Source organism: Schistocerca piceifrons, chromosome 1, assembly GCF_021461385.2.
Source record: "Schistocerca piceifrons isolate TAMUIC-IGC-003096 chromosome 1, iqSchPice1.1, whole genome shotgun sequence".
Classification (NCBI taxonomy): Eukaryota; Metazoa; Arthropoda; class Insecta; order Orthoptera; family Acrididae; genus Schistocerca; species Schistocerca piceifrons.
This window is the reverse complement of record NC_060138.1, coordinates 191,552,082-191,576,994: the sequence shown is the minus strand read 5'-3', so window position 1 is coordinate 191,576,994 and position 24,913 is coordinate 191,552,082. Positions and strand designations below refer to the sequence as shown.

General features: G+C 44.8%; 1 protein-coding gene across 1 annotated transcript in view; it reads right to left on the bottom strand.

Annotated features, from left to right (window-relative positions):
• Positions 1-12,983: 12,983 nt before the first annotated feature.
• Positions 12,984-24,913, bottom strand: part of LOC124798900 — a 33,751-nt gene continuing 21,821 nt past the window's right edge. Inside the window, 2 exon segments of the mRNA XM_047262469.1 lie at positions 12,984-13,273; positions 13,276-13,374. Of these exon segments, the coding sequence (XP_047118425.1) occupies positions 13,070-13,273; positions 13,276-13,374 (303 nt within the window). The 3' untranslated portion in view covers positions 12,984-13,069.

Sequence of the window (24,913 nt, the reverse complement as noted above, 5' to 3'; positions counted from 1 at the left end):
ATATAGAAAAGGTTGTGGGGAAGGCGAATCAAAGACTGTGTTTTATTGATAGAACACAGAAGATGCTGCAGAACTACTGACGAAACTGCCTGCACTACGCTTGTACGTCCATCTTTGGAGTACTGCTGCGCGATGTGGGATCATTACCAGATAGGATTAACAGAGTACATCAAAAAGTTCAAACAAAAGCAGCACGTTTTGTACTATCGAGAAATAAGGGACATGATTTAGGATTTGGGTGGACGTCATTAAAGCAAAGGGTTTCTCGTTGCGGCGGGAACTTCTTACGAAATTTCAATCACCAGTTTTCTCCTCCGAAAGGGAAAATATTTAGTTGACGCCGACCTACATAGGGAGAAACGACCGTCATAATAAAATAACGGAAATCAGAGCTCGCACGGAAAGATATACAGGGCTATTACAAATGATTGAAGCGATTTCATAAATTCACTGTAGCTCCATTCATTGACATATGGCCACGACACACTACAGATACGTAGAAAAACTCATAAAGTTTTGTTCGGCTGAAGCCGCACTTCAGGTTTCTGCCGCCAGAGCGCTCGAGAGCGCAGTAAGACAAAATGGCGACAGGAGCCGAGAAAGCCTATGTCGTGCTTGAAATGCACTCACATCAGTCAGTCATAACAGTGCAACGACACTTCAGGACGAAGTCCAACAAAGATCCACCAACTGCTAACTCCATTCGGCGATGGTATGCGCAGTTTAAAGCTTCTGGATGCCTCTGTAAGGGGAAATCAACGGGTCGGCCTGCAGTGAGCGAAGAAACGGTTGAATGCGTGCGGGCAAGTTTCACGCGTAGCCCGCGGAAGTCGACGAATAAAGCAAACAGGGAGCTAAACGTACCACAGCCGACGGTTTGGAAAATCTTACGGAAAAGGCTAAAGCAGAAGCCTTACCGTTTACAATTGATACAAGCCCTGACACCCGATGACAAAGTCAAACGCTTTGAATTTTCGGCGCGGTTGCAACAGCTCACGGAAGAGAATGCGTTCAGTGCGAAACTTGTTTTCAGTGATGAAGCAACATTTTTTCTTAATGGTGAAGTGAACAGACACAATGTGCGAATCTGGGCGGTAGAGAATCCTCACGCATTCGTGCAGCAAATTCGCAATTCACCAAAAGTTAACGTGTTTTGTGCAATCTCACGGTTTAAAGTTTAGGGCCCCTTTTTCTTCTGCGAAAAAACGTTACAGGACACGTGTATCTGGACACGCTGGAAAATTGGCTCATGCCACAACTGGAGACCGACAGCGCCGACTTCATCTTTCAACAGGATGGTGCTCCACCGCACTTCCATCATGATGTTCGGCATTTCTTAAACAGGAGATTGGAAAACCGATGGATCGGTCGTGGTGGAGATCATGATCAGCAATTCATCTCATGGCCTCCACACTCTCCCGACGTAACCCCATGTGATTTCTTTCTGTGGGGTTATGTGAAAGATTCAGTGTTTAAACCTCCTCTACCAAGAAACGTGCCAGAACTGCGAGCTCGCATCAACGATGCTTTCGGACTCATTGATGGGGACACGCTGCGCCGAGTGTGGGAGGAACTTGATTATCGGCTTGATGTCTGCCGAACCACTAAAGGGGCACATATCGAACATTTGTGAATGCCTAAAAAAACTTTTTGAGTTTTTGTATGTGTGTGCAAAGCATTGTGAAAATATCTCAAATAATAAAGTTATTGTAGAGCTGTGAAATCGCTTCAATCATTTGTAATAACCCTGTATAAACTGTAGACTGGCAACGACAAGAAGTGAAACACGGTCGATAAACAGTTTAGACAAGAAGACAAGAGAAACTTTTTAAACGTTGTAATACAGAATAATGCTGAAGATTAGGAGGGTTGATCAGGGGTTGATTGATAGGACACGTTCTGACACATCAAGGGATCACCAATTTACTACTGGAGGAAGTTTGAGTGGGGAGGGGGGGAATATAAATTGTGAAGGGAGAACAAGATATGAATATAGTAAGCAGATCCAGAAAGATGTAGAGTGCTGTCGTTAGTCGCCGATAAAGAGGCTTACACAAAACAGAGTAGTATGGAAAGCTGCACCAAACCAGTCCTCGGACGGAAGACAATAACAACAACATTGAATAAATGTGTCTGTCGCTGGTGGGTACCAATACACAGCCCAGGTATAGGGAACAAACAAAAGTTTATTGAACACAGTACCACAAAAATATTCTTCACAACGAAACAAAAGAAAGGATCGCTCTTCAATAAGTGAAACAAAATGGATGCTAGTTCTTCAGTAAATGAAACAAAACAAATGATTGTTCGTAAATAACGGATCCCCTGAGGCTTCCTGAATCACAAATTAAATATATAAATTCCTTGATACTTGAAAGAGTTACACACGCTTCAGTGAACACCGTCCTAAAGTCGTAGGAGCTCTACGTTAAAAACAGTGAATTAAGTTTCTGTACTCACACGCTCTTTAATGAGAAGCGTCTTGAAGTCCATATAACTTGAGGTTAAAACGTACAAATAAGTTTCCCACTTTAGGTATAAAACCAACGTCCATATCCAAGCGTAACAACTCTTCTGGTGAAATACTGAGAGCCAACAGTAATGAAATATCTAAGTTCGACAGAGATAGGAACTTCCAGTATACCTCTATCTTGTCAGCTAAAAGAACAGCAGCACAATTATACCAAGTCTCAATGAGCAAGGCCCTGATCACTTACGAGTCCTTGGCGCTACGTAGTGTAGATCTTTAGGCTGCTGGCTGCGATGGAACTGCTCTCCGGATTTTTTTTTCTTTGTTGCTATTTCAGCTTCCCACAACTTGGGCGAGCTGGCAGCGAATAAAAATCGCTCTTCAGCCAAAGGTTACATAAACTGTCTTTAAAAATGGTTAAAATACATTAAAGGTGGCAAATACAGACGATTTTCTAAAAACACAAAAAAAAAACATGTAGGTGAACGATATTGACGATTTTTACATAAAAACAAGTGACAATAAACGACGATTTGTAAAATACACCTAGATAGAAAATATTCGTAACTTTTAAAACTCTTTTGATGATTTTATTTTATAATTAAAATATAACCACTGATGAAAGTGAATAATGCCATGGTGCAACGGCAATGGTGGGTCACACATGAAAAAATTGTCATGATGAAGGTGCAATGGTGAGCACGACTATGGAACCCTGTAGAAGCGCAGGTAGCGACAGCTAGGTGGGTTAAGAAGGAAGGAGAAAATGGAAGATTTTGTGAGGTGAAGTGTTGTTACTAAGGTTGGAAAGAGCGGTAGTCGTACATCTCGGGACGGATTTCATCATTGGGTAGTGGAGTTGGTGAAAATTGTGGCGGGAGAGGATGGATAATGCATGGAGGTGCATGGGAGGTGAAATATGGATGTAGCGGCATGGCAGGGTACTTGCATTGGTCATTAGTGGTTCGGAAACTGAATGCTGCGACTGGGTTTTGAGATTAATGTATCGGATCTGAATGTGCTCTAGGAAGAAAAGGTGTGGGAAGTGGACGATTTGGTACAGGATCTGAGTTGGGGAATGTAGGTGGATGCAGAAGGTGAGGCAGAGGGCATGTCGTTCCGGGATTACAACGGACGTATAGAATTTGAGCGAGGCAAAGATCCAGGCAACATTGCCGTAGCTTAGGATGGGGTGGATGAGTGATTTATAGGAAAGGATATGGTAGAAGGGTGTAGACCCCAGGTGCAGCCTGTTGGTAGTTTTAGTGCCCCAGGCCAGCGTAATAGATCAGCTGCTTTTTACGATTTACATATACTATCTGGTTGATGGAACTGACAGCGGCATTAGACTGTTTGCCGATGTCGCACGAAAGTTGTGAACAAATCAATGAGGATTTGCAGAAAATAAATGCAGTTGTCTCTCAATATTAATAAGTGTAACCTACTGCGTATAACAAAGCGAAAATCTCCATTAATGTACGAGTACAAAATAAATGCACAGTCTTTGGAAGAGGTAACATCCATCAAGTTTCTGGATCTGACTATTCGAAATGATCTCAAATGGAACGATCAGATTACGCAAGTAAAGGGTAAGGCCAACTCGGAGATTGTGATTTATTGGTAGAATCCTGAAGCGATGAAGTCCTTCAACAAAGGAAATTGCTTACAATACTTTCGTTCGACCAGTCTTAGAGTATTGCTCGTCTGTATAGGACCCTTAACAGTTGGGTCTGATTCAAGAGCTTGAGAAGGTCCAAAGAAGAGCGGCAAGATTCGTGACTGGTACATTTAGCCATCGCGAGAGGGTTGCAAATCTCATAGAAAGTTTGAAGTGGGACACACTTGCAGATAGATGACGCGCTAAACGGAAGGGGTTGCCCACTAAACGCCAAAATCCAATCTTCGTCGAGGGTGTAGTGCATATATTATTACCACCAACTTTCAAATCGTGCAATGATCACCATTCAAAGATAAGGTTCAAATGGTTCAAATGGCTCTGAGCACTATGAGACTTAACTGCTGAGGTCATCAGTCCCATAGACCTACTTAAACCTAACTAACCTAAGGACATCACACACATCCATGCCCGAGGCAGGATTCGAACCTGCGACCGTAGCAGTCGCGCGGTTCCAGACTGTAGCGCCTAGAACCACTCGGGCACCCCGGCCGGCAAAGATAAGGGAAATTAGAGCTCGTACTGAGGCGGTCAGACAGTGGCTTTTCCATCGCGGGATCGGCGAGTGCAACAGAGGTGGAGAAATATGGCGCGAATAGTGCCCTCCGCCACACACCGCTTGGTGGCTAGCGGAGCATATACGTAGATATGTAGATGTAGATATGTAGAAGGAATTGTGCGACATAAACGAAAGTTGCTAGGCGTGTTTCTACATCTGAAAGATGATATTTATTAAAATTTCGAGCCAACCGCACAAGAAAGGCGCTAGTTGCGCCACTTTAAGGATGCAAATCAGGTTTGCTTTAACTAGATAGTGTTACGGTCGTGAGCGTTAGTTACCTTTGTGATTGGACATGGTGAGTTGATATCCGTCATGGATGCCTTAAAGCGAGAAAGACGCCATTATCAACACCTCACTTTCAGACCGGAACCGCGCTGCTGCTATGGTCACAGGTTCGAATCCTGCCTCGGGCTTGGATGTGTGTGATGTCCTTAGTTTAGTTAGTTTTAAGTAGTTCTAAGTCTAGGGGACTGATGACCTCAGCAGTTAAGTCCCATAGTGCTCAGAGCCATTTGAACAAAAAAAAAAAACTGTCTAGGGAACTGATGACCTCAGATATTAAGTCCCATAGTGCTTAGAGACATCTTTGAACAACTTGAAAGGGTACAGTATCGCCCGACATTGAAAATAGGTAATAACAACTCAATTTCACTTAACACCCCGAAGCCGGATACCAGTGTAGGAAAGAAAGACAATTTATTTATTTAATTGATCACATGTGCACTCCCACAAAATAAATCCCTATATCCAATTTGGTGAGATCTGCAAAATGAATGAATGTATGGTCGTCTTCTAACCGCAGATAGTGTATGGGCAATATATGATCATCTTTGAGACGATCCTTTGGTGGAACCAAAGAGATGAAATTTACCTGAGCTTTGAGCGCCTGAAATATGGCTGACCAATACGATAACATGGTGCGCCCCCACCTCGACGGAAGTTGCGAGCTGACCTGAAGAACGGCCATGTTTCAGCACTCTGGCGCTGGATCTTTCGTTGGTAAGACCTGTCTTAGGTGTGCTCCGTAAAGACAAAAGAGTGGAGACATGGTATGCTTGTGAAATACTTAAAGAGTAGTTTGGAATAATTATTTCTTTGTTTCAGGAACTTTTGGGGGGAGAATTAAATGACAGGCAGGTAATATTCGGAAGTGACCAACGGTCACAATGAAATCACATGTAGAAATAAGTTGAAATAGTTCCGAGTGCTAAAGTTGAGCTGAATTACTGACGTGTGTACTATAAGTTGGAAATATTTAAGAAATGGCGTGTGCAGGACTTGAAATTAGAGACGAGTATTTCCACGTGCTGAGTACTGTGTATGAGACAAAGGATAAAGAGAAGTACTCGTCCATGGTATCAGTTGAGGACTCGCGTGTGTGACGAATATGTTCTTAACATTACTTTGCGTGTTATGTTTCCGTGTGACGCTTGATTCAAACTATAATACTCTGAGAGTGAAGCAAGGTAAGTCAGCCGTCTATCCAGCAACGCCACTTGGCTTGCACTGCACAGGAAGACGTGCATATATCCTCCAGAGTTCATAGTAGGAAAGAAAAGTTACGAAGTGGGGCAGTGTCGTGTGAAACTGGAATGAATACTAATTGAAGTGGGAAAGCTGAAAGTGATGTGATTATAACGATGTGACTATTCCTTGTGCTGTATCCCATGTTGCCAGTGCGGCGTATTTCATGTAATTTAAGTATGTGTGGTTTGCATGGGAGAGTAGCAAGATAGGTTCAGAGGCAGTGGGTTATGCATGTTCCTTTTTGTACCGCTCGGTCTGGATGAAATTTTCGTGATGATGGGTGTGAGAGTCGAAGTGTGAGATATAGCAAAAGAACCACCATCCTATCCAGAAAGTGCACTGTAGTGTTAGATAATTACGAGACCATAAGATAGAGAATCACCAATGTAAAGCCATGCCCACTGGGCGGAGTTTCTCATGAGTAATTGTTGTAGAAAATGTAATGGTGTGTTTAAGTTATAGAATTTATCGGAATAAAAAAAATAGTGAAAAGAAAAAGATTGGTGGCCTTTTCCTTCGAATAGTATGTTGTCATGATATCCAGAACTTATGATGTGTGCGCCATTCATATTCAGTGCAATGGTCACGTGTTGATCAAAGCCGTTGGGTAAGAAAGAAAATGTGGTATTGCCAGTGCGTAGTGAACAGTCAGAGTTGTGTAAATTACTAATAGTCAGATGTGAGTTATCCGTTTCCGTTGCCTAATGTTCAAACAGGAGAATAATTTGTAACTTAATTGTGAGTACTAGAGCTCATGTTACTTGACAAATAAGAATGAATCCACTCGCTCGGCAGACTACTCATCTTGCAGGCCTGACTGCTTGATGCCACAGTATGAGCAAGGCATGTGGGTGCCTCTCAAACTCACTGAGTATGAACGAGGTTGTATATTAGGGCTACGAGAAGCTGGACGTCCTTCTGCGATACTGCAGGAAGACTTAGTAGGAATGTAGCCATTGTACATGACTCTGGCAACAGTAGTCACTGGAATGTACTGTCACAAGATGACCGGACTCCGGACGGCCACGTGGCACTACCGAGAGGGAAGAGCACCGTGTTGCGCGTATGGTTCTGGGTCATCACACTGCATCTGCAACACCAGTTGGTAACACAGCGAACTCTTAAAAATCGGTTATTTCAAGGAGAGCTTCGATCCAGACGCCCTGTAGCGTGCATTCCGTCGACCCCAAGCGACCGCCATTTGCGTCTTCAGTGGTGGAAATCAAATGAACGTACGGCATTGTGGGTTGGCAGTCCCCCATTCGGGGAAGTTCGGCCGCCGAAGGCAAGTACTTATTGCATTCGACGCCACATTGGGCGACTTGCGAGTCGGAGATGGGGATGAAATGATGATGAGGACAACGCAACACCCAGTCTCTGAGCGGAGAAAATCTCCTGACCCAGCCGGGATTCGAACCAAGGCTTCTAGGCGTGGCGTTCCGCCGCGCTGACCACTCAGCCAACGGGGACGGACGTCTTCAGTGGTGACAAGGGAGAGCTTACTGGAGGGCAAGTTGGAGGTCTGTTGTGTTTTCTGATGAAAGCTGGTCCTGACTCTGTTCCAGTGATGGGCGTTTGTTCGTTAGGAGGCCAGTTGAAAGCCTGCACGCTACGGTCGCAGGTTCGAATCCTGCCTCGGGCATGGCTGTGTGTGATGTCCTTAGGTTAGTTAGGTTTAAGTACTTCTAACAAGGGAACCTCCCCATCGCACCCCCCTCAGATTTAGTTATAAGTTGACACAGTGGATAGGCCTAGTGAAACTAAACACAGATCAATCGAGAAAACAGGAAGAAGTTGTGTGGAAATATGAAAAAATATGCAAAATATACAAACTGAGTAGTCCATGCGCAAGATATGCAACAACAAGGAAAGAGCAAGCCCAAGAGTGCCGTGGTCCTGTGGTTAGCGTCAGCAGCTGCGGACAGAGAGGTCCTAGGTTCAAGCCTTCCCTCGGGTGAAAAATTTAACTTTTTTTGAGTTTATGTGGCAAACGCTTATGTTTTCATCTCTTTTTTGGGAGTGATTATCATATCCACAAGAAAACCTAAAGCGGGCAAGTAGAAGAATCTTTTTACCCATTCGCCAAGTGTACAAGTTAGGTGGGTTGACAACATATTCCTGTCATGTGACCCACATGCCGTCACCAGTGTTGTATAGAATATATCAGACGTGTTTTCCTGTGGAGGTTCCCATTGGAGAGGCACGTCCTTTCGTCTACTAATCGCACAGTTTTGCGGTGCGGTCGCAAAACACAGACACTAAACTTATTACAGTGAACAGAGACGTCAATGAACGAACGGACAGATCATAACTTTGCAAAAATAAAGAAGATAAACTTTTCACCCGAGAGCAGAATTGAACCAAAGACCTCTCATTCCGCAGCTGCTCACGCTAACCACGGGACCACGGCGCTCCTGAGTTCAGACTTTCCTTGATGTTGTATATCTTGCACATGGACTACTCAGTTTGTATATTTTGCTTATTTTTTCATAGTTACACACAACTTCTTCCTGTTTTCTCGATTGATCTGTGTTTAGTTTCTCAAGTGCCATCCACTGTGCCAACTTATAACTAAATCTGAGGGGGGTGCGATGGGGAGGTTCCCTTGTAAGTTCTAGGGGACTGATGACCCAAGATGTTAAGTCCCACAGTGCTCAGAGCCATTTGAACCATTTTTTTGAAAGCCTGCAACCAAGCTGTCTAAGCTAACCTGGAGTCATGGTCTAGGGTGCGATTTCGTATGACAGCAAGAGCACGACCGTGGTTATCCAACCCTCCCTGACTGGGAACTTATACTTCAATCTGGTAATTCGACCTGTTCTGCTGCCATTCATGAACGGCATTCCAGTGGGTGTTTTCCAACGGGCGTAACGCTCGCCATGCTCTACAGAGTGTCGACATGTTGCTTTGGCCTGTACAATCACCAGGTCTGTCTCCAGTCCAGCACATGTGGGTCATCATCGGACGAAAACTTCAGCGTCTTCCATAAACAATATTAACCGTCCCTGTATTGACCGACCAAGTGCAACAGGCACAGAATTCCACCCCACAAACTGGCATCCAGCACCTGTACAATAAAATGCATTCGCATTTGCTTGCCTGTATTCAACATTCTGGCAGTTACATCGGTTATTAATGTACCAGTATTTCATATTTGCAATGGCTTATCTCACGCTTACGTTAACCGGTGATCTTGGAATGTTAATCACTCAAATATACCGCGTGGTCAAAAAGTCAGTATAAATTTGAAAACTGAATAAATCACGGAATAATGTAGATAGAGAGGTACAAATTGGTACACATGGAATGACATGGGGTTTTATTAGAACCAAAAAATAAAAACGTTAAAAAAATGTCCGACAGATGGCGCTTCATCTGATCAGAATAGCAATAATTAGCATAACAAAGTAAGACAAAGCAAAGATGATGTTCTTTACAGTAAATGCTCAATATGTCCACCATCATTCCTCAACAATAGCTGTAGTCGAGGAGTAATGTTGTGAAAAGCACTGTAAAGCATGTCCGGAGTTATGATGAGGCATTGGCGTCAGATGTTGTCTTTCAGCATCCGTAGAGATGTCGGTCGATCACGATACACTTGCGACTTCAGGTAACCCTAAAGCCAATAATCTCACGGACTGAGGTCTGCGGACCTGATAGGCCAAGCATGACGAAAGTGGCGGCTGAGCACACGATCATCACCAAACGACGGGCACAAGAGATCTTTCACGCGTATAACAATATGGAGTGTTTTTTTTTTTTTTTTTTGTTCTAATAAAACCCCATGTCATTCCAAGCATGTGTGTCAATTTTTGCCTCTCAATCTACATTATTCCGTGGTTTATTAAGTTTCCAGATTTATACTGACTTTTTGATCACCCGGTATTACCAAAACAAATGTATTCCTGAAATCTCATTATTCTACATTAAATATTTTTTGGTGCTGCGACTTTTTTCCACGTGTGCAGTCTTCCGCCTACCCTGAATCAAGTGGCGGAAGTTCAATTATAACCACCCTGTATTTTGTTGACTCCCATCTAAACATGGTAACATGATCATGTTGTTTTCTCCCAAATGCTATTCGAGAGTAGAATGATACAGAAATTGTGTGGAAGTGGATCTATGGATTCTCTGCAGACACATGAATTAGAGATCAGTCATGTAGATATATATGGTTTCTATTGACCTAGCAGGCAAGTGACAGCAGAAGTATTCTATTCATCATAGAAACAGAAGCACTCTATATGAAAAATATGTTTCGCTCTGCATCATCTAATGCTGGGTTTCCGATAAGTTCGCAAAGCTCACACATTCAGTATAGCCGGAAGGCATTTCTCTGCCCTTCCTTCATGGCGACGATGATGGTGACTACAGACAGTATTTTCAATTTCACCATTGCTGAAGAAATTCCTATTTTCCGATAACCGTGCCATTTATGATACATAACTGGTTAAGCTGAAATGTTGATTAACTGGGACAGCGAGCTATGAAAGCATCGGAGCAGTAAGAGATGTTGGCACACAGCCAAGACACAGGTAATGTGCTGTTATCAAATTTTTAGCACCTATATAGGGCACCTAGGGGTATAACTGCAGATGTTTCTATTGGTGACTGAGGATGGTGTACTGAACAACGCATGTAATTCATTTGAAGACTAATAATTGTAGCTATTTGGAGTAGTGTGTTTTTAAGTCGATTAGCACCTCCAAGTGCACGTGGCACGACCAGCCCATTAATGCCCATTTTCCTCTCGGCAGCTGGTCAGGCGTCGAAGATGCGTGGACGCAAAACGCTAAGCCTATACAAGCACGTGTAGTCCACTTAGTGGTGTAGTTATGACCGAGCGGAAAACATCAGGTGGTAAATTACATGACATGTTTGTGGGAAGATAGTTCGACATAGAAAAAACTACCATACACTGATGTGTGTACATATTAAGGGCCGCGCGGGAATAGCCGCACGATCTAGGACGCTGCAGTCATGGACTGTGCGGCTGGTCCCGGCGGACGTTCGAGCCCTCCCTCGGGCATGGGTGTGTGTGTTTGTCCTTAGGATAATTTAGGTTAAGTAGTGCGTAAGCTTAGGGACTGATGACCTTAGCAGTTAAGTCCCTTAAGATTTCACACACATTTGAACATTTTAACCCCGACGGATTAGCCAAGAGGTCTAAGGCGCTGCAGTCATGGACTGTGCGGCTGGTCCCGGCGGAGGTTCGAGTCCTCCCTCGGGCATGAGTGTGTGTGTTTGTCCGTAGGATAATTTAGGTTAAGTAGTGAGTAAGCTTAGGGATTCAAAAATGGCTCTGAGCACTATGGGACTCAACTGCTGTGGTCATAAGTCCCCTAGAAGTTAGAACTACTTAAACCTAACTAACCTAAGGACATCACACACATCCATGCCCGAGGCAGGATTCGAACCTGCGACCGTAGTGGTCGTGCGGTTCCAGACTGTAGCGCCTTTAACCACTCGGCCACGCCGGCCGTCACTTAGGGACTGATGACCTTAGCAGTTAGGTCCCATAAGATTTCACACACATATAAAAAACATCTGCATTTATACCCATTACATCCTGTGTATTAGGATCATGTCGTGAGATAAATGAAAATAAACATATGTTCGTCATATGTAATTTATTTTACGATAATACTGTAGAAAACAATTGTAAGGTCTTTAGAAAGAACGTAGTATCCATATATACATGTCACAGCACAAAATATTCAGTACTTCAACAATAATATAGCTTTTTTTTTTTGTTGCTTGAACTGGAAAGTAATTATCAAAAAAGAAAGTGCTACTGTCTGTGTAGGAAATTATAATACATGTTGCTTTAATCTGTTGTTTGTATACCCACACTTGCAGATACAGTTAAGAACTGGCGTCTTATGGATCATCTACATAAAAGTCACATCTAAGAACGTCAGACGTATATTACTTATGATGTAGAAGGAAGTCTATAACGTCCATAAATATACACCACCATGTCCAAAGGTGTTATTTGAGTGGATGTAAGCGTATACTTCAAAAAATAGCACAAGTAAATATTCAATATGCTAACTATTATGTATAATAAAGAATTTACCTAAATGTAAAACAGATAAAATAGCGAATAAAATACGATTTGAAACTTAATCACTAGCGCAGAACTAGCCCTGATCACTCGACTGCCATCTTGCCAAAGTTTATGATAGATAATAAATATAACTCCTGGCATTTAACGGTGAATGTATGGCATGTGCCACCAGATACATCCATTTTATTTCCATATTTCTGTAGCATACTCATACTGTATTCCATCACAGAATCACTATTTCGCGTTACTGAAAACACTGGAATACCAGACCAAAAATCTATATCTGTCTCGACCATCATGCTATCATAACTTGCAACTCTTAACAGTGTAAAATATCGTTTTTTAGTGAAAAGTTCTAATGCATCGTAAATTGTGCTAAGAGGTTACGAAATCATTCAAATTGCGGGCGTGGCAAGATAAATGAAACACCAGATCTCTTCTCAATTGCCAGCGAGCTTTGTTCCAAAGAGCAGTTCTGTTTTTACATCAAGACAAGAGAGCTTATAGTATGCTCGAGCGTATAATGAACTGACAAAGTGTAACTTGTAATCTCGTCAAAAATGCTACAACAGAGTCCAAAGACTAGATGTGTGTGTCGCAATCACAGATAAAAGAGAGGCAACGACAAAAATTGTTCGTAGGAATGAGGATTGTCAGTAATAACGCTGTTCTTGGCAATGTTCGGCTGTCAGTTGTGCGCCGTACGCTAAACGCCAGACACTTTCGGGATTTACAGTCGCAAGGCGAACAAGGACAACACCGGGGTCACAGATTGCAGGTACTGTAGTGATCCACTGCTTTCCGCTGCAGTGCGGGTAGAGGGCAAGGAGCAGCCAGACGCGGGGTAGATTTCGCTGCGCTGCCCGTCAAATGTTCCCTCGGCGTCAAAGCCGTGACGATGTGCAGGGGCTGCCGCTTGTGCAGGGACGGACGAGCGCGGCTCAGGATTCCGGGAGCGCTCGCTGCTGCAGCAACAGGTGTCGCAAACTGTGCGCCTCTTCCCGCAGGGTCACCAACTGCGCACGAAGCACCGCGTTCTCGTGTTCCAGCATCGCCGCCCTCAGAGCTATCTGCAACCAAACACAATCTCCACTACAATCAGCTGTAACACTGCATGTACAGGGTGTTACAAAGTCTTTGCACCAAACGTCTACGAAGGTAGATCACATCATAGGAACAACTTCTCTTAGAGACAAAACATTTGCTGACGCTTACCAATATATAGAGGGTCTATACAAGGGCGATGTACTTGAGGACAATATTGTGGAAATGGAAGACGATGTAGATGAAGATGAAATGGGAGATATGATACTGCGTGATGAGTTTGACAGAGCACTGAAAGATCTGAGTCGAAACAAGGCCCAGGGAGTAGACAACATTCCATTAGAACTACTGACGGCCTTGGGAGAGCCAGTCCTGACAAAACTCTACCATCTGGTGAGCAAGATGTATGAGACAGGCGAAATACCCTCAGACTTCAAGAACAATATAATAATTCCAATCCCAAAGAAAGCACGTGTTGACAGATGTGAAAATTACCGAACAATGAGTTTAATAAGCCACAGCTGCAAAATACTAACGGGAATTCTTTACAGACGAATGGAAAAACTAGTAGAAGCCGACCTCGGGGAAGATCAGTTTGGATTCCGTAGAAATATTGGAATACGAGATGCAATACTGACCCAACGATTTGTCTTAGAAGCTATATTAAGGAAAGGCAAACCTACGTTTCTAGCATTTGTAGACTTAGAGAAAGCTTTTGACAATGTTGACTGGAATACTCTCTTTCAAATTCTAAAGGTGGCAGGGGTAAAATACAGGGAGCGAAAGGCTATTTACAATTTGTACAGATACCAGATGGCAGTTATAAGAGTCGAGGGACATGAAAGGGAAGCAGTGGCTGGGAAGGGAGTGAGACAGGGTTGTAGCCCTTCCCCGATGTTATTCAATCTTTATATTGAGCAAGCAGTGAAGGAAACAAAAGAAAAATTCGGAGTAGGTATTAAAATCCATGGAGAAGAAATAAAAACTTTGAGGTTTGCTGAAAGCAGTAAAGGAGTTTTGCTATTTGGGGAGCAAAATAACTGATGATAGTCGAAGTAGAGAGGATATAAAATGTAGACTGGCAATGGCAAGGAAAGCGTTTCTGAAGAAGAAAAATTTGTTAACATCGAATATAGATTTAAGTGTCAGGAAGTCATTTCTGAAAGTATTTGTATGGAGTGTAGCCATGTATGGAAGTGAAATATGGACGATAAATAGTTTGGACAAGAAGAGAATAGAAGGTTTCGAAATGTGGTGCTACAGAAGAATGCTGAAGATTAGATGGGTAGATGACATAACTAATGAAGAGGTATTGAACAGGATTGAGGAGAAGTTTGTGGCACAACTTGACTAGAAGAAGGGATCGGTTGGTAGGGCATGTTCTGAGGCATCAAGGGATCACCAATTTAGTACTGGAGGGCAGCGTGGAGGGTAACAGTCGTAGAGGGAGACCAAGAGATGAATACACTAAGCAGATTCAAAAGGATGTAGGTTGCAGTAGGTACTGGGAGATGAAGAAGCTTGCACAGGATAGAGTAGCATGGAGAGCTGCATGAAACCAGTCTCAGGAGTGAGGACCACAACAACAACAACCAATGACACTACTTTCTTGTGCTTTCTTCTTTTGCTACTGCCTATATCCCGCATTGTGTGCAGGGTCGGCATGGTTAAGTACGGGTTTGGCACGGTTAATTTTTAGGGGTGGCTGGATGCCCTTCCTGCCGCCACCTCCCCCACCTGGGACCGAATGAGTGGACCCCAGCTGTCGGCGTCTAGTGGTCTAGTGTAAATCGTGAAATAGTTTGAATGTGCTTCAAATGTCTGCGAGTCGTGTAACTGAGGCGGGACGTGGAGACCAGTCCGGTATTCACCTAGTAGAATGTGGAAAACCGCCTAAAAATCACATCCAGGCTGGCCGGCACACCGGCCGTCGTCGTTAATCCGCCAGGCGGATTCGATCCGAGGCCAGCGCGCCTACCCGAGTCCAGGAAGCAGCGCATTGGCGCTCTCGGCTACCCTGTCGGGTTTACCAACGACACTACGAATCCTTACGTATTCGCAGGCCGTGGGACGACGATATTTCACTACACTAATACGCTCTATTAACTAGGTGTACTGCATACTACCCACCGCAGTAAACTGATGGAGTGATTTTCAGCAAGAAAATCATAAGAATGAGTATCTCTAAGTGGAAAAAGATACACTGCTCAAAAGTATTAGAGAACTTGACTTTGGGCGTCTGCTGTACTCCACTTAGCAATAATTGAGGACTGGGTATGTTATCAAATTATAGCTTTACCCGTTGTTGTTGTTGTGGTCTTCAGTCCAGAGACTGGTTTGATGCAGTTCTCCATGCTACTCTACCTCCTCATTAGTTATGTGATCTACCCATCTAATATTTAGCATTCTTCTGTAGCACCACATTTCGAAACCTTCTATTCTCTTCTTGTCCAAACTATTTATCGTCCATATTTCACTTCCATACATGGCTACACTCCATACAAATACTGCAGAAACGACTTCCTGACACTTAAATCTACACTCGATGTTAACAAATTTCTCGTCTTCAGAAACGCCTTCCTTGCCATTGCCAACTTACATTTTGCTCCCCAAATAGCAAAACTCATTTACTACTTTAAGCGTCTCATTTCCCCATCTAATACCCTCAGCATCACCCGATTTCATTCGAATACATTCCATTAACCTCGTTTTGCTTTTGTTGATGTTCATCTTATATCCTCCTTTCAAGACACTGTCCTTTCCGTTCAGCTGTTCTTCCACGTCCTTTGGTGTTTGTGACAGAATTACACTGTCATCGGCGAACCTCAAAGTTTTTATTTCTTCTCCATGGATTTTAATTCCTACTCCAAACTTTTCTTTTGTTTTCTTTATTGCTTGCTCAATATACAGATTGAATAACATCGGGGAGAGGCTACAGCCCTGTCTCACTCCCTTCCCAGCCACTGCTTCCCTTTGGTGCCCCTCGACTCTTATAACTGCCATCTGGTTTCTGTACAAATTGTAAATAGCCTTTCGCTCCCTGTATTTTACCCCTACCACCTTCAGAATTTGAAAGAGAGTATTGCAGTCAACATTGTCGAAAGCTTTCTCTAAGTCTACAAATGCTATAAACGTGGGTGTGCCTTTCCTTAATCTATTTTCTAAGATAAGTCGTAGCGTCAGTATTGCTTTACGTGTTCCAACATTTCTACGGAATCCAAACTGATCTTCCCCGAGGTCGGCATCTACCAGTTTTTCTATTCGTCTATAAAGAACCTTTACCTATGACAAATTAATTACAGAAAAAATCGTTACATCCTCTTATTGTTCAGATAAAAACCTGAAATGTAGGAAAGGCGTCGAAAACAAAGTTGGGTGCTTTTCATTGCACTGTGAGAGCTTCAATAACGTGTATACCCTCCGTGAGCGTTTATCACTGCTATGTGGCGTGCTCCTTATAAGTCTATGGACTGAGGTATCTGTTCCCATTCTTCAATGAGAGTCCATGAGAGTTCTTGGACAGTATGTAGTGGAAGACAACGACCACGAAAACGTTTTTTAGGCATGTCCCACATACGCACGATGGGATTTAGGTTGAAACTCAGCGCCAGCCATTCCAGTACTTCAACCTCCAGGGTTCGCCAGACATCCCTGCTGACGTCACCACATAGGACCTGGCATTAGAACGAATTCACAGCTACCACTGTATGCAAGAGCCACCATATAGTCCAACAGGATCTGTTCGCTGTACTGCCTGGGTGTAAGGCGACTACGGACAACGGCAAGCTCTGTATGGCTGTCAAAACTGAAGCCTCCCCACAGCGTCATATGAACCTTGGAAATCTGTCGATTTCCTGGACAACATTTGACGGCTAGCGCTCACCACGAGTCTCCACAACTGAACACGGGCATCACCCTCCTTTAGAGGATATGTGGACTCGTCTGTGAAAAATCCTTCTTTCCAGTGACGAAGTTGCCAGGTGACTTGGGAATGGCAGAACTGAAGGCGAACTGCAAGATGTGTCAAGTGGGGTATTCTAATGGGACATCTGGGTCGCACAGTCCTTTCTCGTAGCCTGTTCACTACACAGGGCACAGCGGCCCCAATGCCACTTCTGAGGTCGCCCTGCAGTGCTCTGGTGGTCATGATGATGATGATGATGATGTTTGGTTTGTGGGGCGCTCAACTGCGTGGTTATCAGCGCCCTTACAAATTCCCAACCATTGGTCAGTCCAAACTCGCCACTTTCATGAATGATGATGAAATGATGAGGGCAACACAAACACCTACTCATCTCGAGGCAGGTGAAAATCCCTGATCCCGCCGGGAATCGAACCCCGGGATCCCGTGCTCGGGAAGCGAGAACGCGACTGCGAGACCACGACCTGCGGACTGCTCTCGTGGTATCACTACGATGCCTCAACCCAGAGATGGTCAGATGTCGGCCTTTACCTGGCGTGGGGTGGCAATGCGTCGGCAACCTTGTTCAACTCGCCTTATGTACCGACCTATCTTCCTGTAGCGTGTCCACAACCTGTGGATCACACATGGAGAGGCATTGGCATCTGCAGCACCACGACCAAAAGTCCATCTTTTTTGGATCAAGCAGACCGTTCTTGCAAACTGCACTGCATTAACGCGATGGATCAGCCGAGCGGTCTAGGGCGCTGCAGTCATGGACTGTGTGGTTGATCCCGGCGGAGGTTCGAGTCCTCCCTGGGGCACGCGTGTGAGTGTTTGTCCTTAGGATAATTTAGGTTAAGTAGTGTGTAAGCTTAGGGACTGATGACCTTCGCAGTTAAGTCCCATAAGATTTCACACACATTTGAACATTTTTGAACACTGCATTAAGATGTCGCATTACATGTGCTTGGTTGAATACAATGTCCAAAAAAGACAACTGCCACCTGTGTACGTCACTAGAAAATTCTGGGACCCCAGTACTTCCTTCCTTCTCAGGGATCACCTGACTCGGTAATTCATAACACACTTAATAAATGGCGAATGACTGTAATCGTTGCCTACACTGAAAGCGAAGACCCCGAGCGATATTATAAGGCCACAGGTAACGACTGTCTCATAACAGATTTGACGTACCACAGGTTAGTAAACGTGTTTCGCTAATTCTTTTGTACGATGTATTTTAGTACGTAGTCAAGAACTTTAATTTTTGCTGGACCTATCCCCTTTCACAAGGAGCAGATGGCTGGATTATAGGCAACACACAACAAGCCATATTCACGATGCAAAGTGCCTATGCCATGCCACTTCTCAGGGGCGTAACAGATATCGCCTATCGCCACAGAGAAGAGTCACTGAACATTTTGTCTTTGACAAAAGTTTTTTCCCGTGCTGTGATCTATCACCCAGAGACATTTGATGCAAAGACTTTGAAACACTATGTACGAGGGCAGTTCAATAAGTAATGCAACACATTTTTTTTCTGAAACAGGGGTTATTTTATTCAGCATTGAAATACACCAGGTTATTCCCCAATCTTTTAGCTACACAACACTATTTTTCAACGTAATCTCCATTCAATGCTACGGCCTTACGCCACCTTGAAATGAGGGCCTGTATGCCTGCACGGTACCACTCCACTGGTCGATGTCGGAGCCAACGTCGTACTGCATCAATAACTTCTTCATCATCCGCGTTGTGCCTCCCACGGATTGCGTCCTTCATTGGACCAAACATATGGAAATCCGACGGTGCGAGATCGGGGCTGTAGGGTGCATGAGGAAGAACAGTCCACTGAAGTTTTGTGAGCTCCTCTCGGGTGCGAAGACTTGTGTGATGTCTTGCGTTGTCATGAAGAAGGAGAAGTTCGTTCAGATTTTTGTGCCTACGAACACGCTGAAGTCGTTTCTTCAATTTCTGAAGAGTAGCACAATACACTTCAGAGTTGATCGTTTGACCATGGGGAAAGACATCGAACAGAATAACCCCTTCAGCGTCCCAGAACTTTACCGGCTGAGGGTATGGCTTTAAACTTTTTCTTGGTAGGGGAGTGGGTGTGGCGCCACTCCATTGATTGCCGTTTTGTTTCAGGTTCGAAGTGATGAACCCATGTTTCATCGCCTGTAACAATCTTTGACAAGAAATTGTCACCCTCAGCCACATGTCGAGCGAGCAATTCCGCACAGATGGTTCTCCTTTGCTCTTTATGGTGTTCGGTTAGACAACGAGGGACCCAGCGGTAACAAACCTTTGAATATCCCAACTGGTGAACAATTGTGACAGCACTACCAACAGAGATGTCAAGTTGAGCACTGAGTTGTTTGATGGTGATCCGTCGATCATCTCGAACGAGTGTGTTCGCACGCTCCGCCATTGCAGGAGTCACAGCTGTGCACGGCCGGCCCGCACGCGGGAGATCAGACAGTCTTGCTTGACCTTGCGGCGATGATGACACACGCTTTGCCCAACGACTCACCGTGCTTTTGTCCACTGCCAGATCACCGTAGACATTCTGCAAGCGCCTATGAATATCTGAGATCCCCTGGTTTTCCGCCAAAAGAAACTCGATCACTGCCCTTTGTTTGCAACGCACATCCGTTACAGACGCCATTTTAACAGCTCCGTACAGCGCTGCCACATGTCGGAAGTCAATGAAACTATACGAGACGAAGCGGGAATGTTTGAAAATAATCCACAAGAAATTTCCGGTTTTTTCAACCAAAATTGGCCGAGAAAAAAAATGTGTTGCATTACTTATTGAACTGCCCTCGTATATAAGGGTGAGTCAATTGAAAATGTGGAATATTTCTAACAAAAATATAGTAATTATAAAATTAATTGTAGAGCAGAGGTGACTAAAAGACATAAAACTTCTCGACATTTCATTCTCCAGTATAACTCAGGAACAGACAGATTGTTGATACACAGGTCACTAATGGTGTTGATGTTCACACGTCACATGCGAGCGATTTACACCGAATCGCCAAAGAAACTGGTATAGGGATGTGTATTCCAATACAGAGATATGTAAACACCCAAAATACGGCACTGCGGTCGGCAACCCCTATACAAGGCTGCACGTGTCTGGTGCAGTTGTTGGATCGGTTACTGCTGCTACAATGGCATGTTACCAAGATTTAAGTGAGTTTGAACGAGGTGTTATAGTAGGCGCACGAGCTAGGGGACACAGCATCTCCGATGAAGTGGAGATTTTCCTGTACGACCATTTCACGAGTGTATCGTGAATACCAGGAATCCGGTAAAACAAATCTCCGACATCGCTGCGGCCAGAAAAAGATCCTGCAAGAATGGGACCAACGACGACTGAAGAGAATCGTTCAACATGACAGAAGTGCAACCCTTCCACAAACAGCTGCAGATTTCAATGCTAAGCCATCAACAAGTGTCAGCGTGCAAACCATTCAAAGAAACATAATCGATATGGGCTTTCGGAGCCGAAGGCCCATTCGTGTACCCTTGATGACAGCACGACACAAAGCTTTACACGTCGCCTGGGCCCGTCAACACCAACACGACTGTTGATGGCTGTCAACATGTTGCCAGGTCGGACAAGTCTCGTTTCAAATTGTATTGAGAGGATGGACTTCTACGGGTATGGAGACAATCTCATGAATCCATGGACGGTGCATTTCAGCAGGGGACTATTCAAGCTGGTGGAGGCTCAGTAAAGGTGAGGGGCGTGTGCAGTTGGAGTGATATAGGGCCACTGATACGTCTAGATATGACTCTGACAGGTGCCAAGCACTTAAGCACTCTGATCACCCGCATCCATTCATTGTGCATTCCGACGGACTTGGGCAATTCCAGCAGGATAACGCGACACCCAAGACGTCCAGAATTACTATAGAGTGTCTCCAGGAACACTGTTCTGAGTTTAAACACTTCCACTGGCCACTAAAAGCCCCAGACATGAACATTATTGGGCATATCTGCGACGCCTTGCAATGTGCTGTTTAGTAGAGACCTCCACTCCCTCATACTCGTACGGATTTATGGACACCCCTGCAGTATTCATGGTATGAACTCCCTCTAGCATTACTTCAGACGCTAGCCGAGTCCATGCCATGTCGCGTTGCGCCACTTCTACGCGCTCGTGGGGGCCCTTACACGATATTGGGCAGATGTACCAGTTTCTTTGGATCTTCAGTGTATATGAGTGTGACTGTAACTTACAATGCTGGCCATTACAACGGAAATACTAGAAAGGATAACAAATAACGGAAATGTACACTCCTGGAAATGGAAAAAAGAACACATTGACACCGGTGTGTCAGACCCACCATACTTGCTCCGGACACTGCGAGAGGGCTGTACAAGCAATGATCACACGCACGGCACAGCGGACACACCAGGAACCGCGGTGTTGGCCGTCGAATGGCGCTAGCTGCGCAGCATTTGTGCACCGGCGCCGTCAGTGTCAGCCAGTTTGCCGTGGCATACGGAGCTCCATCGCAGTCTTTAACACTGGTAGCATGCCGCGACAGCGTGGACGTGAACCGTATGTGCAGTTGACGGACTTTGAGCGAGGGCGTATAGTGGGCATGCGGGAGGCCGGGTGGACGTACCGCCGAATTGCTCAACACGTGGGGCGTGAGGTCTCCACAGTACATCGATGTTGTCGCCAATGGTCGGCGGAAGGTGCACGTGCCCGTCGACCTGGGACCGGACCGCAGCGACGCACGGATGCACGCCAAGACCGTAGGATCCTACGCAGTGCCGTAGGGGACCGCACCGCCACTTCCCAGCAAATTAGGGACACTGTTGCTCCTGGGGTATCGGCGAGGATCATTCGCAACCGTCTCCATGAAGCTGGACTACGGTCCCGCACACCGTTAGGCCGTCTTCCGCTCACGCCCCAACATCGTGCAGCCCACCTCCAGTGGTGTCGCGACAGGCGTGAATGGAGGGACGAATGGAGACGTGTCGTCTTCAGCGATGAGAGTCGCTTCTGCCTTGGTGCCAATGATGGTCGTATGCGTGTTTGGCGCCGTGCAGGTGAGCGCCACAATCAGGACTGCATACGACCGAGGCACACAGGGCCAACACCCGGCATCATGGTGTGGGGAGCGATCTTCTACACTGGCCGTACACCACTGGTGTTCGTCGAGGGGACACTGAATAGTGCACGGTACATCCAAACCGTCATCGAACCCATAGTTCTACCATTCCTAGACCGGCAAGGGAACTTGCTGTTCCAACAGGACAATGCACGTCCGCATGTATCCCGTGCCACTCAACGTTCTCTAGAAGGTGTAAGTCAACTACCCTGGCCAGCAAGATCTCCGGATCTGTCCCTCATTGAGCATGTTTGGGACTGGATGAAGCGTCGTCTCACGCGGTCTGCACGTCCAGCACGAACGCTGGTCCAACTGAGGCGCCAGGTGGAAATGGCATGGCAAGCCGTTCCACAGGACTACATCCAGCATCTCTACGATCGTCTCCATGGGAGAATAGCAGCCTGCATTGCTGCGAAAGGTGGATATACACTGTACTAGTGCCGACATTGTGCATGCTCTGTTGCCTGTGTCTATGTTCCTGTGGTTCTGTCAGTGTGATCATGTGATGTATCTGACCCCAGGAATGTGTCAATAAAGTTTCCCCTTCCTGGGACAATGAATTCACGGTGTTCTTATTTCAATTTCCAGGAGTGTATTTATTGTGGGTATAGTCCCATATGAACAACGGACCTTGCAGAGATAGGGAGTATTGCGTGGCTCCACGATAAAAAAAGCCGTACTGTAGGTACAACCAGAACGGAGGACTTCTTGGTTCCTGGAGAGGGGCAGCAGCCTTTTCATAGTTGCAGGGGCAGCACTCTGGATGATTGACCCACCTAGCCTTGAAAAATCAGCTAGCATGGCCTTGCTACGCTGGTACTGCGAACAGCTGAAAGCAAGGGGAAGCTACAGACGTTCCTAAGGCCGTGCAGCTCTATCTTCAGCAGGAGGAACAAAACTGGCGTTCTATGGGTCAAGGCGTAGAAAGTTAGATCTCTTAACCGGGCAGGTAGATCAGAAAATTTAAAGAGGGAAATGGGTAGGTTGAAGATAGCTATGGTGGGAGTAAGTGAAATTCGGTGCCAGGAGGAAAAAAATGGTTCAAATGGCTCTGAGCACTATGGGACTTAACGTCTATGGTCATCAGTCCCCTAGAACTTAGAACTACTTAAACCTAACTAACCTAAGGACATCACACACATCCATGCCCGAGGCAGGATTCGAACCTGCGACCGTAGCAGTCGCGTGGCTCCGGACTGAGCGCCTAGAACCGCTAGACCACCGCGGCCGGCGGTGCCAGGAGGAACAGGACTTTCAGTAAGATCAGTACAAGGTTATCAACACAAAATAAAATAGGGGTAACGCAGGTCTAGACCTAATAAGAATATAGCAATGCGGGTAAGTTAATAGGAACAGCATAGTTAACATATTACTGTAGAAAAGGTAGACGCGAAGCCAAGATCTGCCACATTAGTACAAGTTTACATGTAAACTAGCTCGACAGAGGATGAAGAGATTGACAGAATGTGTGGTGAAATAAAGGAAATTATTCAGATTGTTAAGGAAAATGTAAATTCAATTGGGTGAGTGGAATTCGATAGTAGGAATAGGAAGAGAAGGAAAAGGAGTAGAACATGGACTGGGTAAAAGCAGTGGAAGAGGAAGCACAAATTATGGTTTAATCGTCGCTAACACTCGGTTTAAGAATGATGAAAGAAGGTTGTGTACGTGGAAGGGACCTGGCAACGCTGGAAAGTTTCAGACTGATCATATAATGGTCAGGCAGCGAGTTCGAAATCAGATTTTAAAATTTAAGACATTTCCAGGAACAGAGGTTGACTCTGGCCATAACTTACTGGATTTAAATGCAGATTATCACTGAAGAAATTGCGGAAAGGCGGAAAATTAAGGAGATAATATCTGGCTAAACTGAAGGCACCAGAGGTTATGGATACAAAGGGAATCAAACAGCCAACCAGTTGCACGTGAGAAGTTTATTCAAATCCTTATCTGAATTTCGACAGATATAAATCTGTCTTCCTCAGTAGAAGAGATAACACCTACGAATACACAGTACAACGAGTACGTGGAAGTCATATATTACTCTGTATCCATATAACTACAGTTGCTGACTGCTGCCATGTTCAAGATTTTGATCTAGAGGTTGAGATAGAGCAACTTATGTTGGACCGAAATGAGAAGAAGATGAGTGGATTGCTTTGAGACATGAAATAGTGAAGGAAGCAGAGGATCAAATAGGTAAAAAGACAAGGCCCAAAAGAAATCCTTGGATAGCACGGGAGATATTTAATTTAACTGATGAAAGGAGAAAATATAAAAATCCAGTAAATGAAGCAGGCGAAAGGGAATCTAAAAACTGAGACTGACAGGAAGTGCAAAATGTCTAAGCAGAAATGGCTAGGGGACAAATGTAAAGATATAGAAGCATATTTCCTTAGGGAATGATAGATACCGCTTTCAGGAAAATTAAAGAGGTCTTTGGAGAATAGAGAAACAGACGTATGAATATGAGGAGCTCAGATGAAAAACCAGTACTAAGAAAGAAGGGAGATCTGAAAGGTGGAA